Raw genomic sequence first — 17,746 nt, 5'->3', positions numbered from 1 at the left:
CACAGCTCTGTGCCACAAAGACATTATTCTAGCCTGACCAATTTATACTTCACTCTATCAGAAGTGGGTCTTAGTTCATTTGATTTTGCACTAGTTGCTTGTACACACCTTGTTTCTCCTTTATACTTATGTACAAGGCAAAAGATGCCTGAACTTTATTAAACAAATATATAAAAATACATTAAAGTTTTACATTTACATAGTTCCTGAGAATTCAGTTGATTTCAGATGGCTTTAAAAAAAAAAAAATCATTCACATTTTACTACATAATTAAGAGGTAGAGGAGAGCACAGCTGAACAGACAATTATCAAAGATATTGAACATACAATACCTTTTCCTATAATATCCTTCATATGTAGTACTGTACAACACTGCAAGTCAAGCAGCCAAGGACGTTGAAAGATGGTATTTTAAAAAACAAAATCAGAACATGAACCAAAAAAACAGACTATCTAGCACCACTGATAGAGTTTCTTTAGAAAATATGTATGCAAAATAATAGTATAGGTTAAAAATGGGAGTCAGTAGTAGATTAGAGCAGAGATCCCTGGGACACAGGACTGGGAGTAGCTCTGCTACTGAGTGTGTGGTGGCCTTTGGTAAATCTAAGGCACAGGGATTGTTTGCCCAGCTGTAAATTCTGTAAAACAACTTAACTACCTCACAGACTTAATGTTGAAAGCAATAGCTAAGTGCATTGTTGTTCCAGAGCACTCGGAAATTAATGATTTGCTGAAATAGCTCAACTTTGCTGGAGCTTGCTTCTTGGACCTGCACTTCTAATGTAAGAAAGAGATCAGAGCCTGGATTGGTAATGGGATACTAAGCCTTTCATCTCTCAATCAGATCTAGCTCTGAACATGTTAAGTCTTTACCCTTCTGGCAGTTTGTAGTCAGTTGAGGGGGAAATTTTCTAAAATGTCTAAATGTTTAAGTACAGGCCCTAATGAATTTTAAGGGGATCTGTGCTGCTAACTTCCTTAGGTACCCTTTGAAAATCTCCCTCAAAGTCATTTAGTGGGGTCCACATTAGTACAACTTTTCCCATTTTTGGCAAGCCTACAAAACTGGCCAGGATTGAATCAGTTATAGAGACTGAACTTTATTTCCAGGCAGCACTCCTGTCTGGCTTCATGTGAGACAAAAAAGCCAACATGATTGGGATTGGGAGAGACTTCAACTGCTTAGGCTGTACCTATGGCTAAAGGGCCAGGACACTTGGTATAAAAGGTCTGTTATATAAACTACATTTCACATTCTATAAACTGCAAGTTGCTTGGAAAATGAGCTGGAGCCTCAGGAACCAAGTGTATGAAAGGTAGAATGACAAATGTTTGAACTAGGTTTGATTGCAGCCACATCTATATTAGGGAATTTAGCAAGAAGAGATCAATCTATAATGTTCTTTCACTATGAATTTTAGAAATATTAAAAATGGTGTCCTTTCAAATAGTTTAGAAAACCCCAGCAAAGAGCCACCTTCAGGAAAGTCACTTTGAGACCTTCCGCATACGCTTTCTTTTTCTGTATATTTTAGTTTTGTCACAGGTAAGATTATGGCTGGTTTTCTTATGGCAAGCAATATGCACTAGTTTTAAATTTTCCAGAGTAAACAGCAACTGATAGAAGTATTCCCAGGCCACTTCCTTTCCATCTTGTTCTTTGACAGCTTCCGCCAGTGTTGGGACAATAGTACGTTTCTTCTCTATTCTGCAATATAAAATGAAAGGCGCATTTCCCATTATTGACAGTAACAAATTTTCTTTTTTTTACGAACCATGTATGTATTCCCTGAAGGAGTGATGGGAGCTAACTTTTCAGTCATATGTAAGAATTTTCTGCATTGATATTAGGATGTGTGTGATGGTGGTTTTTAACTTCTAAAAAAAGGACCTTAGCATGAATAATATGGACCCTAGAATCCTATGTAATTTCTAAGTGCATAACACCTGAAATAGCTTTGGACAGGGGCAGAAATTAAAGAGAACAGTCACCTGAGGAGCCTAGTGGGGGGGATGTTTGTAATACACAAAGAAGTTAGGGGTAAGGAAAGAGCAGCTAATGATGTATGTACTAGAATGTAGTATCTACTGTAGAGCTCTATCCTGCCACCCATCGCTGCAATATCTGAGTATCTTCCATCTCAGTGGACTTAGGATAAAATGAGCAGACCAACCATCAGACTTCCCCGTAAGATGAAAACAAGCTGGGTGGTAACTTGTTTGACACTGAAGGTGGACAGTGTGTAACAGGTATGTTTGATTTAATGTTTCATACGTACATATGATCGAGATTCCATGTACTGAAGAGGATTCTGCTCTCCCTGTTACTGTAGGGATTGATGGAATGTTTACACAGGCAGTAATTCCTGTCAAAAGGACCCTGTCAAAAGATAAAGGCAGTGGGATGGTATCCACCCAGCAAAATGTATTCAACTTGTTGCATAGGAAAAGATATGGGAAGAATCAAGGCCATCCACTGACAAAACCTCCCTTTGGAAATACAGGATAAAATTTTAATAGTTCTTCCCTGCACAGATAAGCAATCAATATTGCTAACCTGTGCTTGTATTTAATTGGGTATCTAAGTAGTTCTCTCTTTCCTCAAATTCCATCACTGTAGACATTCCAACAGTGAACTGCGACCACTGGGAGCTGCGGACAGCCATGCCAAAGGGTGGTCAATGTAAACACTGTCTTGCGGCCTGCCAGCAGATTACCCTGATGGACCCAGGTTGCCCACCACTGCTGTAGAGCATGCCGGCACTTGCAACCGAGAACTCTGACTAAGAAATGACTGTGAAATGTGTGCCTATGGAAGAGGTGAATAGGGGGCAGCTCTTAGCATGGTGGAACTTTTAATAATGATTGGAAAGCCAGTACTGAGGCCCCTGATACCGCTGCTGTTTTACAACAATTTGTGGATCAGTGGTTCAGGACAACAGGTGTGAAATCCAATTTTTAGCTTATAAAGGGCAAGAAACAAGTCCTCTTTTAAAGCTGCGTGATTGTTTACACAACAGTTGGCACCATGTCCTGCTGAAAGCCTAACTGAAATGTCAGCCTAAATCAGACATTTTACTTAAATAAAACCAGAATCCTGGAAAGCCCCACCCCTCCCCTAGTAAGGCTTGAATTTGTTCAGCAGTATGACAATCAGCAACGGGACACTGTCAACTTAAAAATGTTGTAAATAAGTTAGTTGTTACCCACACCCTTGATTATTAAGAGAGGTAATTTGTCACAATTTATGCTTCTCAAAAGTTGGATGCTCAAAGTAATTAGTCAGTTTCACGCTCAGTGCTGCAATGTTTAAAATTTCACTCCAAAAAAACAAAACAAAACAAAACGAAAAAAAAACAGTTGTGGGTTTTAAGTCTTGTTTAAATTTAGTAAAAACCCCAAAGAATTTTATCTGAGAACAAATTACGCTGGCAGCGTCCTTCAGTCACTGTAGGTAGGTAAGTTGTTTCTCTTCGGTTTAATAGTTTGCTGTGCCCAGAGGCTTATTCTGCCTTTAAATGCTAACTCCCATTACAATTTATTTTCATGAGCATAGCATATAAAATATATCTTACACACACTTATTTATCTTATAAATAGTTTCTTACTTGACAGGAGAACCATCCCTCAGTAGTGCAGAGGCGGACCGCCGCCTCCTCTCTTCTGTCAAAGTAACAGCCGTTATATTTAACAGACTTCAGTTTATCCAACATAAAGTCAGTTATTCTTTTATATTCTGCTTGTGCTGCTGGATGAACAGCTGAAGTATAACTGCTAACCTTTAAGAAAATAGAAAGCACTATGTCAGCTCAGATAGTCCCTATTGCACTCTGAATCTATTTAATAAATCCAATAGATTTAAATTTAATACTTATAGTTCCATGGCTGTTTATGGGGAAAAAACAAGCTGTTCAGGTCTAATGTAAAGATTTATTTTTAATAACAGCCTGAAACCAAGCTACATTCAAAACAATGTAGCTTGGTTTCAGCAATAACAGCAATTTTTACCTCTTTCATATAACTTCGTATTCTGCTTTCACAACTGTATCTCATATAACTTGATTTATTCTTAAAGCGAGACTCTATACCTAAAAGAAATAAAAAAATATTTTATGACTTGCTTCTTGTACAAAAACTCTCAAGCCGTTGTTTTACTTGGCTGGACCTCTGGCTCCTTTTCTTTATGAAATGAGTATGGTTGTTTATTTGTATTGCTTCCTTGTTCGTAGCGTAAGGACCCTGGACACCAAGAATGCATTACTATTTTGGCTTTACAGAGGGCTCAGCATGTTGTTTGCACTTAATAAATCATAGATCAATCATTGCTCTTAATGGTACTCCTTGATGGCCCATACCTGGAATACTGTGTTTAGTTCCAGGCACTTCTGTATCAGAAAGATGACAAACTGAAGGGTGTTCAGAAAGGAACACCACAATTACTAGAGTACCAGATGGATGGGCTTAAAAGGAGATAGTTAAGCTATATCTATTTGGGTCTTTCAATGAGTGACATCTAAAGGGAATAGATATCTAAACATAAAGAGGAATATAAATCAAAAATAACTAAACACTAAAGAGTTGCCCAGAGACTTTACGTGTAGAAGAAATGGGAGGAAAGTAAGAGGAATATCTGACAGATCTACTGAACTGTGCAATAGTGTTCCCAGGAAAATGGCAGGATCCTTTTCAGTTGGGTCATTTTAGAATTAAGAGTTGATAAATACAGAGAAGTTGAGGACATAGACAATATGTTGTGATCAAATCACAGAAATTAAAGATGGAAACGATTTAAAACTATCTCAACTATCAACTGTTGAGAGGTTTAACTGCTATACTGATACAGAACTTACCTTCAAACCACTTTCTGTCTTCCTCTCTGTTTTCCGCCAAAATGTTTTCACTTAGGTTTTGAATGAGATCCACTAGAAGCTTCTGTCTCTTGGGAGCCTGTTCATCTGATAGCAGCTTTTGTGCAGCCTCAACAATGTCATCTTTTTGTGTGTAAAATGTATTTAGGAAGTGATCTATGTCACTGACAACTGTAGTTTTAAATGAAGAAAAAATTAAACTAGTGCTAGGCAAACTTATGTAGTCTGAACTGTGCTTTCAGCTAGGATTTTGGTGTGTTCCATAAAAAGTTTGTCTGGGACTGTACAAAGAATATTTTAAGAGTATTATGCTATTTTTCAACATTTATATCTTAATGAAAAGTAAATCCAAGACTGCAGTATTGACTTTCTAGTGTTTCATAGGAAATCTGGGAGCAAAGGGCCAAATTCCCAGCACCTTATTCATGTTGAATAGCATCTTGCTCTGAGTAGCCCCACTGACTTCAACATGACTACCTGGTGAGTAAAAGGCATCTTTAGTTTTATTCTGCACCTGTTCAAAAACCTACCAAGCTTTTCTCCACCCAAGTGATCAACTCTGAAAAATGAGGGAAATTTCTTCCAGTTTACTTTTTACAGTACTACCTTAGTAATACAGTAACATATCACTAAAAAGTGAGTGGCCCATTGCCAGAGGCGGCTCTAGGTATTCTGCCGCCCCAAGCACGGCAGGCAGGCTGCCTTCGGTGGCTTGCCTGTGGGAGGTCCCCGGTCCCGCGGATTCGGCGGCACGCCTGCGGGAGGTCCGCCGAAGCCGCAGGACCAGCGGACCCTCCGCAGGCATGCCACCGAAGGCAACCTGCCTGCCGCCCTCGCGGCGACCGGCAATGCGCCCCCTGTGGCTTGCCGCCCCAGGCACGTGCTTGGCTTGCTGGTGCCTGGAGCCGCCCCTGCCCATTGCACACATTTTTAAAATAAGGGTGTGAACAAAAACCCAATGATAAGGTATCCAAGTGTATTTTAAGATGAAAGCTGTAGATTAGCTTTAGTTTTAGTTGTTCAGACTAGTAAATGCACAATAGAAGGTTGTAATGAAGTTTTAGGTTGGTATCATATGCCTTTTACATACTGGTAAACTGAGGCACAAGGAGGCCTTTACAAGGTCATATTGAGCAACAGTTGCAAAAATGGAGATAAAATCCCAAATTCTGACTCCTTCCCATTTGGGGTTTTGAAATGTGAAACTGTTTAAGTTGCAAGATAAACTGATAAATGTTTCCCACTTACAACCCTGCCAGGTCTCCCCTTGGGCTAGTAGTATAAGGTCCGTATTATCTGGAATGCTGTGGAAGTAACCTTCAGTCAGTTCTGTCCCATCCTCATACAAACAGAGCCGGCAGTCAGGAAAAGAAAGCTGTTCACAAAAAGAAAACACACACAGGCACACATCTGCACTTTAATAAAGTTAGAATGGACACAAAGAAAACTTTAAAAGTTAAATCTGTGAAAAGAAATAAAGTAACTGAAAATGCAAAAATACAGATTCTACCAGCACCTACAGGTGCCTTTGCTGTTACAGAGCTAGCATCTTTGCACTCTGAGACGGGGTGAAGGCACATTGGCACCATGATCTTCCACTCCCAAAAAGTGTGTGTGATTCTCCGGGGAGATATTATCAGTGCTGCTGGATAATCCCTGCTCCTGCTCAAAGCGGTTATGCGCCCCTTACCCCCCACGCTCAGACACTACTGCAGGGGTCAGCAACCTTTCAGAAGTGGTGTGCCGAGTCTTCATTTATTCACTCTAATTTAAGGTTTCGCGTGCCAGTAATACATTTTAACGTTTTTAGAAGATCTCTTTCTATAAGTCTGTAACGGGTTGGCAACCTCTGGCACGTGGCTCGCCAGGGGCCAGTTTGTTTACCTGCCGCGTCAGCAGGTTCAGCGGATCGTGGCTCCCACTGGCCGTGGTTCACCGCTCCAGGCCAATGGGGGCGGCAGGAAGCCACGGCCAACACATCCCTCAGCCCGCGCCGCTTCCCGCTGCCCCACTGGCCTGGAGCGGCGAACGGTGGCCAGTGGGAGCTGCGATCCGCCGAACCTGCTGACGCGGCAGGTAAACAAATCGCCCGGCCCACCAGGGTGCTTACCCTGGCGAGCCGTGTGCCAGAGGTTGCCGACCCCTGGTCTATAATATATACCGGTAACTAAACTATTGTTGTGTGTAAAGTAAATAAGGTTTTTAAAATGTTTAAGAAGCTTCATTTAAAATTAAATCAAACTGCAGAGCCCCCCGGACTGGTGGCCAGGAGCCGGGCAGTGTGAGTGCCACTGCCGCCTTCGGCACGCGTGCCATGGGTTGCCCACCCCTGCGCTACTGGCTGTCAGAGGCGCTCAGGGTGATGGGGCGCCACAAACACCCCGAGATACAGGAAGCGGCCGGGCCCCCGCCGATATCCTGTACGGGGGGGTCTGTACTGACAGGGCCGCAGGGAAGGGGCTGTGCCAGGCCGAGGTCACCCCATCTCCCCCGTAAGGCGCTGGGGGGGGGCTGCCTGCCGCCGGGCTCGCCGGGGCTCGCCGATGCCCCCGGGGCGGCGGGCTCAGGCCGCACCTGCAGCAGCTTGCCCCCCTTGCGCAGCAGCTCCGGCAGGCTCCTCCCCGCCACCCCGTACTTCTGGGGGCCGCGCAGGCTGCGGATCTTGAAGGCCTTGGGCCGCGGGGCCATGGCCCGGCCGAGAGCGGGGCCCGAGCCTGTGGCCTCAGCAGCTTCCGGGCCCTAGCGCCGCTCTCATTCGGTGTGCGCATGCTCACAGACACCCACCCGCCTCCGGACGCCATGGGAGTTACCGAGGCGGAAGCAGTCCCCCGAGAAGCAGCAGGTCTGGCGCATGCGCAGATGTGGCCCGGCCGCCGCGCATGCGCAGGGGGCGTGTACTAGGCCGGTTGCCATGAGAGCGGTGGCCCTGGCGATGGAGCCGGAGTGAAGTAGGTGAGGGCTGGGGGGGGAGGAGGAGGATCGTTGCCCCGCTCGCGGTCCTGTCATGCCCGAGGTGAGCGGTAACGTCTGTCCTTGCCCCGACCCCCGCATCCTATGGGGACCCCCAGACCCGGCCGGCCTGGGCAGGGCCATCCCCGCCCCCCCGCCGCACCTCCGCGCTCTGGCCAAGCCCCTGCTACCTCAGCCGGCCCTGGCCGCGGGCGCTTCCCTGCTGGCCTCGCGTTGCTGGGCGGGGGGAGGCACCGCAGCGGGTTGAATTTGTCTGTGACGCCCACGCCGGGATCTTTACCAAGTTCTTGCTTTACAAACCCCCCCAGCCCCAGCGTTTAGGGCCTGGCCCCCCGACCCTTCCCCTGTGACCGTCCTGGAGAGAGAGCCCCCCCCCCCGCGCTTCTCTGGTTACCCCTCTGTGCAGGCGTCTCAGCGGGCTCCCCTCCCCTGACAAGGGCGCCAATGGGGGGGGGGGAAGCAGAGGCGGGCTGGAGCCCCCTCCACCCCGAGTTTCATACAGGAGGTGCCAGCTCCCAAACGGAGCCTTTAACTACAGCACAGGGTCAGGGTGAGGTTGTGCAGAGGAGAGGTGCCCCCGGGCAGGGAGTCGCTCTTTTGTTTACAAACAGCGGCCAGGCGGTTAAGATCAGAAAGGGCTGGGGATTAAATGAAGGATATGGAAGTTTAGCCTGTAAAAGAGGAATCCCTCCGTGGAGGGGGGAGAGGGAGGAGGGTTTGATTTAGCGAGAACAGGGGATTCAGAAAAAATACAGCAAAGCACTGAGCCAAGGTTACATTCAGAAAAGGGGACGATTTGGGGATGTAGGCAAAAAGAAGGGGTCAGACCCAGAGAAGAAATAGCCAGTGTATAGAGAAGTGCCCACTCTACCTGTGGTATTTGTGGTTTCATCACCATAGTATCTGAGGCTGCACCTCACAATGTCTAACCTATTTCTCCTCACAGCTCCTTGGCGAGATAGAGCAGGGCTGTTATCCCCTTTGTACAGGTGGGGAACTGAGGCACACACAGACCAAAGGCCAGATTTTCAAAGGTATTTAGGCACCTCATGAGATTTTCAAATGCACTTAGAAGATTTGGTGCTTTATAAACCCCACTAGATATCTAACTGCATCTTTGGGTGCCTAAAAACCTTTGAAATTCTGTCCTTAAAGCACTGGCCTGGGGTGGGGTGGGGTCAGTCAGGAAGTCTATGTGGGTGGGGAGTAGAACCCAGGTCTTTCAGGGCTAGCTCCCTATCCAGCAGACCAGCCCTTCTCTCTGCTGCATGCTGTAAAAAAAAGAGGATTCTGATAGATGAGAGCAAAACCATGGCAGCCAGTTCTCAGACTCCAGCAGATGGTCCCAGCACAGAGGTTAGGAAGGATGGAGAATAAGAGTCAGATGAGAGGGGATAGCTTAACTCCCAAGGGGTGGCAGGTTCTGCCCCATGCTGGGTTGTAGCGCAATGGCTGCTGTGCAATTTTACATTTTAACTGAAAACCATTTTGTTCAGCCATTTTTTGTTCTGACTTTGAGAAAAGGCAGAAACGAGAAAGTGTCATATAAGTTTCAGATGTGTTCATGCCTCATATTCTTAGGGTTTCAGCTGTATTCAGGCCAATTCCAGAACAAAGAACAGAAACTGTATCCGCAGAGTCCATAAAGTCAACGATTTGTCCATAAAGTCCTGAGCCAATGCATATAACTCTGGATAAGATGGGTCAGATATTTAAGTGTGAGGTGTATAGTTATTGATCACACATTATCATATGTCCGCTGTGATGTTTATAGCTATGAGTGAAGGCACTGATGGCAATAGAAGTTTTAGTTGATTAAGGACTAGAAGATTTGACCCTCCAACTTTCTTTCTAAAGGAAGAGCTGCCCAGAGCTCCTGTGCCTGTTTATTTTCCTTTCCTGCCTGAAGTTGCCCTGATATACCTCAGAAGTCTCCGTTTTTTCCTCAGCTTTAAAATATAGAATTTTCTTGATGTTTGGTTTTAAATATTCTCCTGTGAGAACTGTAACTCAGTTGCTGTAGTGTTGTGTTTAAGAGCCTTCTGAAAAGTAACTAGCTTTTAAACAGAAGTAAAAGCAGTGTTGCCAACTCTCATGATTTTTGTCTTGTGTCTCATGATACCCCTCTACTCCAATAGAACGTGACCTGATATAACACGAATTCGGTTATAACGTGGTAAAGCAGTGGGGAGCCCCGGGCCCTTTAAAGCACCACCCAAGCCCCGCTGCTTTACTGCGTTATATCCGAATTCGTGTGGAGCCCCAGGCCCTTTAAATCCCCGCCCAAGCCCTGCTCCAGTGGTGATTTAAAGGGCCCAGGGCTCCCCACAGCAGCTGGAACACCAGACCCTTTAAATCCCCGCCCGGGCTCTGGCAGCCAGGCTCAGCTGGTGATTTAAAGGGCCAGAGGCTCCAGCTGCTGTGGGGAGCCCTGGGCCCTTTAAATCTCCGGAGCGCTGGCAACGGGGCTCGGGCGGTGGTGATTTAAAGGGCCTGGGGCTCCCCGCAGCGGCTGGAGCACTGGGCCCTTTAAATCACCACCGGGGAAGCCGGTCCAGTCTGGCACGGCATACTGGCTCTTGCCGGTACACCATACCAGACCAAACCTGATATAACATGGTCTCACCTCTAAGGCGGTGAGATTTTTTGGTTCCTTAGGACCACGTTATATCAGGGTAGAGGTGTCATTGTTTTCCTTAAAGCCGCAACTCCTGGAGTCAAGTGGATATGTGATGATTTCAGCCTTCATTCGTAAAGAAAAATGAAGTTTTTAGTCCTCATGTCTGTAGAGAACGCTTCAAAATGTGACCCCAGTGCACCCTAAAGGCTCAAAAAGCAGAAGGCAAATAAAAAGAACCCCAAATCTGTTGTTTTTACATAATCTCATGATTTTAAAGGCAATCTCATGATTTTTGGTGAGCCTGATTCATCATTTTTGAACATTTGGGATTGGCAATACTGTGAAAGTGACCTGAAAGTGTCAGTTTCACTCCTGTTTAAGGTTAGTTTCTAGTCTAGTATTTGAAGTGAGGTAACACCTCTAGAGCCCCAGGAAGGTACATTATAAACTGACAGGGGAGGGCAGTTGCCCTAGTAGGATGTTTCCAAAGTTAAATGATCTACTCCAAGCTTCATGAATTGCAAAAAAAAAGTGATAGAAAGTAATCTAGATATTTCTACACTTGTTTCAGTTGTTGTATTCAAGAGTTAGTAACAAAGAATATACATTAAAATTTTAAACCTAACCAGTGTTCCTTAAGTGACTTGACACAAGATGTGAGAACATGTTAGTATTAGAGCTGAATGTGATTAAATCCTCTTTCATATATATATAGTGGCATTATGATATTTTCAGTTTTATTATTTATCCTTTTCCTTATGGTTGGTAATATTATTTTTTTACTGCCTGCACACCTAGCAGATGTTTTCAGAGAACTACCCACAATGATTCCAAGATCTGTTCTTGACTGGTAATAACGAATTTAGACCCCATCATTTTGTGTGTGTAGTTGGAGATTGTTTGCCAATGTGCATTATTTTGCATTTATTAACACGGATTTTCATTCTTGCCCGGTCACCCAGTTTTGTGAGATCCCTTTGGAACTCTTCAAAGTCGGCTTTGGACTTAACTATCTTGACTAATTTTGTATCATATGCAAACTTTGTCACCTTATTGTTTCCATTTTTCCCAGATCATTTCTGAAGATGTTGAACAGCACTGGTCCCAGTACAGATCCTTGGGGGACCCTGCTGTTTACTGTTGTTCACTGTGAAAACTGACCATTTATTTCTACCCTTTGTTTTCTCTTTTAACCAGTGACTGATCCATGAGAGAACGTTCCCTCTTATATCATGACTCTTTATGTTACTTAAGAGCATTTGGTGAGGGACCTTGCCAAAGGCTTTCTGAATGTCTGGTTCTCATTTCCTTTACATTTAAGCCTGTTGGTTAAAATGCTTGGAATTCTTAAAATCGTTTTTTCACTAAATTGGTCCTGACACTTTTTGGGCTCTCATAGACAGGTGGATATGGAAACTTGGTCACTGAACTCCAGCTGGAACTGCACAGAAAACAATGTTACTAAAGTGGAAATTCTGAAATTGTGCAAATCGTACAAAGTTCCCTCTGAGTTTGGAAGTTTTTATTGGCTTTATTAAACAATGCTTGTAAAGTTAGCTAAAACTAATACCTTTAATATTTTGATAAGTTTGATAGGATTTAGAACATTTTGTCTAAGTAGAGACTGCAGGAGTGGGTTGTACTTATTTAGTTGTAGCTTTTATAAAATGGATTAACTTGATTTTAAAAAGTCATTGTTTTGATCAGCTCAACTGTGCAGAATGCCACACAAAATTGGATTCGTAGTTATCAGTTCATCAGGACATGAAGATGGCTTCAGTGCAAAAGAACTGATGGTTCATGCACCAACAGTCAATGGATGGAGATCACCAAGGTACTGTAAGTGAAAGAGTTATTTATATTAAGGAAGCATTGAAGTGTCTCTAAAATATGAGAGATAAGTAATTCACAGGGAAATAATTCTACTCTGGGTATCTGATTACATCAAAAAATAAGAAATCTAAGATAGAAAATCAGGATTTTGCATAGTTGCCTCTCATTCAAGATCACAAAGAGTTTGACAAAATCCAGCCCCAGTCCTGTGAACTGCTCCAGGCAGACTCCTGTGTCCACATGAGATCCCATCAAAATCAGCTGCCTGGTTCTGTCTGCCCAAAGCAGATTGCAGGGTGAGGAACCTCATTGGCTGTGAGAACTATGGACCAAGTTCTGTAGTTGCCTTTCATCCCACGCAGCCCTTGTCTCCCAAAACTCCAGAGTGTTCTTAAAAGGGATATCATTAACTTGAAACAAGTCAATTAAAGAAAAAAGTGATTTTGGGCACTACATCTGCCTCTGAGTCCCCCTGCCAATTTTTGTGGTTTTACAATCACTTGCCTTCTCTAATTTTTTTAATGCTTTTCTCTCCATTTCTATTGTGTTACAGGCCCACGCAGCCAGCAGGGGGACCTGTCTATACACACTGCTGTTAAATATACGAAATCAATTGAAAAAAGAGCCTCCCTCCCCCCTGCAAAAAAACCCTAACTTGCTATATAGTGATGTTAGCAGGGTTGCATATTTTGGGGTGCCCAGGGCAAAATCTGAAACTGAGGGCCCCCACCCTGCTAAAAAAATACCACTGAGGGAAGGCAGGGGGAATTGGAGAGTGAGCCCACACTACACTCAGCCCGCAGTAGGAGGTTGGCTCCTGTCTCACAGGGCTGGGCCTGGTTCCCTGGTCTGGGCTTTCTAACCTATAATGTGGAGTTGCAGAGCCACTGAGGTTTGATCTGGCTGACCTGCTATTGTGATGGCACTATGACCCTGCATGCCAGGCGGCAATGTCACTTGGTTTTAGGAGCCCTCTCAAACAAGGGACCTAAGCAAGCTGTCCCTCCTCCCCACTTCCTTCCCAGCATGGCTCTGAATGTTAGGGGTTACTTGTAGCAATAAGAGAGAGACAATTTTTAGACAAAATGTGATTCAAGTTGACAATAATTCTTTAAGAAGATAGCTATTGAACATTTTCTTTACTTTCAGACTCTGCCAGTATCCACAAGAAATCGTCCTTCAGATGGTGGAGAGATGTCGAGTTCGAAAGCTGCAATTACTCGCTCACCAGTATATGATTTCAAGCAAAATTGAGTTCTACATTAGTGAAAATCTGCCTGAGTACTTTGCACCGTATCAGTCAGAGCGGTTTCGCAGACTGGGGTAAGTCAAAATGTGCTAAATGATAGTGTCACTTTAATCAGAAAGGTAAGATTTGGGAAGGGAGTGGTATGTTATGTTAGTCATGGGTAAAATGTTGATGTGATGTTATGCAAATAGGGAAAGGAAATTCTGTCCCCCGGCTGCACCTGTGGAATGCCACAGTAATAAAGTTGAAGTCACTAGAATTGTATGGGTGCAACTGAGGACAGAATTTTTCTCTGGGCTTTCAGAACACACATGACAGCTGCATTCTTCTCTGTGTTTTTATTAAACACGGATATAGACATCTTACTAGACTTATCGACCAGTATCTCTCAGTACACAAGCTGACATGTCATCTTTTTAAATATGCATGTGGAACAGGCACAGTTGTTGAAAGGAGAAAAATCTATCAAAACCCAGTATGTATTAAGTGCTGTGTCATTATTATTTATTTGTATTGTGGTAGCACTTAGAAGCCTCAGTTATGAACCTCACTGTGCTAGGTGCCACTAACACATAACAAAAATATGTCCCAAAGAGCTTATAATCTAAATACATAATTTGAATTTTAATATCTTCAGATAGAAAAGTCCTTTTTATTGCAGTTTTAAAGGGATGGTGGTTGCCATCACTTCAGGTGGTTTTATGCATCTCTGTTCTCTGGTATTCTATTAATAGTTGAGCATATTTAACACATCAACTCTTTTAATACATAGGCCCCAGTGCTGCAATTGCGTCCATATGTGTGGCTGCCGGAGTAGAGCCCCAAGGGTTCCCTCACGTTTTCTCAATGCGGGCTCAGGGCCATGGGGCTTATTCTATTGAAGTGATATAGGGACTGATCCAAAGCCCTTGGAAGTCAGTGTCAAAACTCCTGTTGATTTCTGCGCATGTTGAATCAAATCCGTGGAGTGCTTTTTAAAAAAGAAAAATGGCGTTCTTTATTTCAGTTCTCAATACCATTTTAAAATTTATCAAAATACTAATTTGAATGGATGTTGTATATTAACAAAATATATCTTACCTTTTTGCGCATGTTTTTACACATTTCATCTGCTTAATCAATTTTCCTTCTACAGTTATGTCTCTCTCTCAGACAATGAGAAGACGGGGTACAAAGCACGGGAGCTGAAGTCAGTCTACGTGGATGCAGTAGGACAGTATCTAAAACTCACTTTCCATAAAAATTACATCAATAGATACAACTTATACAGTCAGGTAAGATGAATTAAAATGGTGACTTGATGCTCTAGACAGTATTGCAGTTGTCCAAGACTGCCGAAGCAAAATGCTGCTTTGATTTATAAAACTAAAATTGCCAGTAGGAAGTTGTGAATGAGTAATTCTCAGAAAAAATGTCAATTAAAAGTCTGGTGTCTCTTTTCTTTAATGTGCAAATTATTAGCTTCAATTTATAGAGGTCTAGAGATTTCTATACTACACTTAAGAAATTTGGATATAATCAAGAGCGCTTTCCTCTGGCACACTTTCATCCAAGCACTGCATTCAATGTGTCCAGACCAGATTAATCAAGTGTGCATTTCTATGCCTCTTTTCATTTTGACCTCTGAGTGTTTAATGTGTTACACAGCCAAGACAAACAGCTTTCTCTGAGATGGAATGCTGCTGCTATCTTGCACACCACAATACAGCAGTGCTTTGGGATCTGATTTTTTTTTGTAAGTGAATTAAGTAGTTACACTGCATATCTATCCAAAATGAGAGAAACTGAGAATCAGCCTCTCTAACTTTGCATAGTTATGCTGTGTATGAATCAGACTTATCACCCTAAAAGGGAGTAGCAGACCACTACACCATGTTGTTTCTTGCCAAGTTACCTTTAACTAATTTAGTAATAAATTGTTAAAGATATGCATCTTACACTTACAGTGAGCTCTTGCCTACCTATGTTTGGGTGCATAGGGCCCATAGAATGTGTGAATTTAAATAATTCACTACTAGATAATTTTTGGAAAGTGATAAAAATATTTGAGAGGTGCCAGCACAAGTTGTGTAGTGGCTCAGTGCATGTTATATAACGACGTTGTTCCAGTCTTCATAAATACAAGTAAAGTAATAATGGTCTTGTGTATCCGTATTTCTGTTTAATTCTATCTTAGGTTGCTCTGGTAGCAATAAATATAATTGGGGAACCTGCAGACTACAGCAATGACAGCAATAACGTAAGTATATAAAGATGATTATGGAAGAAAGTTTCCCTCTCAAACATAGACTGTCCTTTGAATGTTGCTACACGTACTTAATAATGATGTGCTTCACCTATTTGATTTTTGTTGCTGTTACATTAGTGTTGTTTAAACAGAGCTGTCATGCACTTATTTTCTGTTTTTTGTGTGGTTGTTCCTTTTTAATGTAATTTTGAAAAGAAATTCCCTTGGAAGGAGTAAACCAAAATAGCATCATGGAACTGAGTATTTTGTATTTTCAGCCTTTTAAAAGGCACAGATTATTTTACATGCATGTGTACATGCAGTTCATGTAAAATGCAAAATGTGCCCCCTTCCTGGATTTGGAGTTAACAAAGCAACAACAAGGTAGCAAATTTCAGGTCCAGCCTTTTCATCAGGCTAGGTAGTATTCCTCACATTGGACTGCTCAACCCGCACCCTCGTTTCTTTATCCTAAGAGTCACTTCCATCTCCAGAAAAAGAACAGGAGTACTTGTGGCACCTTAGAGACTAACAAATTTATTTGAGCATAAGCTTTATCCACAGAAGTGATGGTCCAGTAGAACCTAGTTAACATTAACCCTACTAGATTCTCACCTGATGATGAAGTGTGGTGTTTCAGGCAAATGCTGTTGTTCTCTTATAGTACAGTAAATATAAATTACAGAGTTTTATTTTCAAACTTACTGTGTAATTTGCATATAAGAGAATAGTTTTGCCATGTTTACTTTTACTGTTGTGCTAAACAAAACTAGTATTTTGTCAGAGATGTAGTAAAAACTCTACTAACGTTGTGAGATCTTTTTATATATGTGAGTTTGTTTGAAGATACTGTTAGTTCAACTTAGTTATTTAAGTCTAAATATAGAGGCGTTTAGGAAAAGGCATGACATGATGTCTCACATTTAATTGTTTGAATCTATAGTTTCTATCCTCTTCACAAAAAAATTAGTGACATTACATTAACCTTTTTCTTCCAAAGCCTTCAAGAGAGAAGCTGATTGACCATTACCTTGGGAACAATCCAGATGACCTAGCCTTAGACGGAACATACCTCGGGTAAGACTTCTCTGCTCAGATTTGGATCAGAGGAGTTAATAAAACTAGTGACATCTTGAGCATTAACTAAAAACAATTTAGGTGCCAGAACTGTCATTTCCAAGCTGTGAATTGTGCTGATTATTGTTGGACTTCAGCATTTAATTAACTTAATTATGTCTTACATGCTTAGTGAATGAACAGTGTGCAGTCACATTCTATTGGGTCTTATTTCTTCATCAGCCACCCTTGTGTCTTATTTCTCAGAAACATTGTTGTTCCTTAGATGCCAAATTTGAACCCAAGCAGTTGTTACAGAATTGATAGCACTAGCTATTCTTCTTGGCATCTTGTTAACCAGCACAACTTTAACTACCATTCATCCCATTTTCCTCTTTAACATTTACAGTGTGGTTGCCATCACAATGTGTATGCCGGCAGTCAAGGATTCAGCCAATGTGGCAGCACTGCAAATTTGGCCAGTGTGGTAGTTCTATCAGCTGACAGACGAGGACAGTAGTTTGGCTAACAGACTAGCCTATACTCTCGAGAAGCTATCTAGGTCTCTGAGTTACTCTCCTACCGATATTATTGTCATAGCAAACAGCCATGTAACTGTCAGAGACCACCAACAGCCAGCCCTGTGTTTCTCAGTCAGGCTTTTTTGGCTGCATAATTATATGGCCCACATTTTCAAACCTCTACAAAAGCCATGCAAATTGTTCCTACAGAAGCCCTCTTTTGGGCATGCAGATCAAGTAACTAATTCAGTTTGTATGCTAATAAATGTGCAGTTACTTGATTTACACACGTTGGTTTTTGCATGTGCTGTTGATGTATGAACAATCTGTGTCCATTGCATAGGATTTTGATATTTTGGCCTATAATACTTCCTGCTTGTTCTGATCAAATTGATCCA

General features: G+C 42.7%; 2 protein-coding genes across 9 annotated transcripts in view; one reads left to right on the top strand and one right to left on the bottom strand.

Moving 5' to 3' along the window:
• Positions 1-119: 119 nt before the first annotated feature.
• On the bottom strand, positions 120-7,740 carry DFFB (DNA fragmentation factor subunit beta). Of its 2 annotated transcripts, none has more exons than XM_039508768.1 (7): positions 7,657-7,740; positions 6,121-6,247; positions 4,855-5,043; positions 4,013-4,092; positions 3,613-3,783; positions 2,284-2,384; positions 120-1,712 (listed from the first exon to the last, which is right to left on the bottom strand). In XM_039508768.1, exons 1-7 carry the CDS (start codon positions 7,723-7,725, stop codon positions 1,493-1,495), a joined length of 957 nt encoding a protein of 318 aa, XP_039364702.1. In that variant the 5' UTR covers positions 7,726-7,740; the 3' UTR covers positions 120-1,492. The 2 variants fall into 2 exon arrangements, with proteins under 2 accessions (XP_039364702.1, XP_039364703.1); XM_039508769.1 differs by lacking the exon at positions 7,657-7,740 and adding an exon at positions 7,447-7,625.
• Positions 7,707-17,746, top strand: part of CEP104 (centrosomal protein 104) — a 32,952-nt gene continuing 22,912 nt past the window's right edge. For 2 of the 7 annotated variants that reach the window (XM_039508760.1, XM_039508759.1), the window contains exons 1-6: positions 7,737-7,885; positions 12,170-12,296; positions 13,445-13,618; positions 14,680-14,818; positions 15,721-15,783; positions 16,772-16,848. In XM_039508760.1, the coding sequence (XP_039364694.1) occupies positions 12,184-12,296; positions 13,445-13,618; positions 14,680-14,818; positions 15,721-15,783; positions 16,772-16,848 (566 nt within the window). In that variant the 5' untranslated portion in view covers positions 7,737-7,885; positions 12,170-12,183. Of the gene's footprint in view, positions 7,886-12,169; positions 12,302-13,444; positions 13,619-14,679; positions 14,819-15,720; positions 15,784-16,771; positions 16,849-17,746 lie in introns of all 7 variants that reach the window. The other 5 variants (XM_039508766.1, XM_039508763.1, XM_039508762.1 and 2 more) reach the window with 5 other exon arrangements.

This window comes from Mauremys reevesii, linkage group 21 (genome assembly GCF_016161935.1).
Source record: "Mauremys reevesii isolate NIE-2019 linkage group 21, ASM1616193v1, whole genome shotgun sequence".
NCBI lineage: Eukaryota > Metazoa > Chordata > Testudines > Geoemydidae > Mauremys > Mauremys reevesii.
The sequence above is the reverse complement of the archived record's forward strand: the minus strand, read 5'-3'. Positions and strand labels throughout refer to the sequence as shown.

Bases quoted from the DNA above. Each gene is read 5' to 3' on its own strand.
- DFFB (XM_039508769.1), bottom strand. From the start codon at position 7,560: ATGGCCCCGCGGCCCAAGGCCTTCAAGATCCGCAGCCTGCGCGGCCCC. The intron at 4,093-4,854 runs GTAAGTTCTGTA...TATTTCTTTTAG, and splicing joins AGACAGAAAGTGGTTTGAAG to GTATAGAGTCTCGCTTTAAG. The intron at 3,784-4,012 runs GTAAAAATTGCT...ATTTTCTTAAAG, and splicing joins TACGAAGTTATATGAAAGAG to GTTAGCAGTTATACTTCAGC.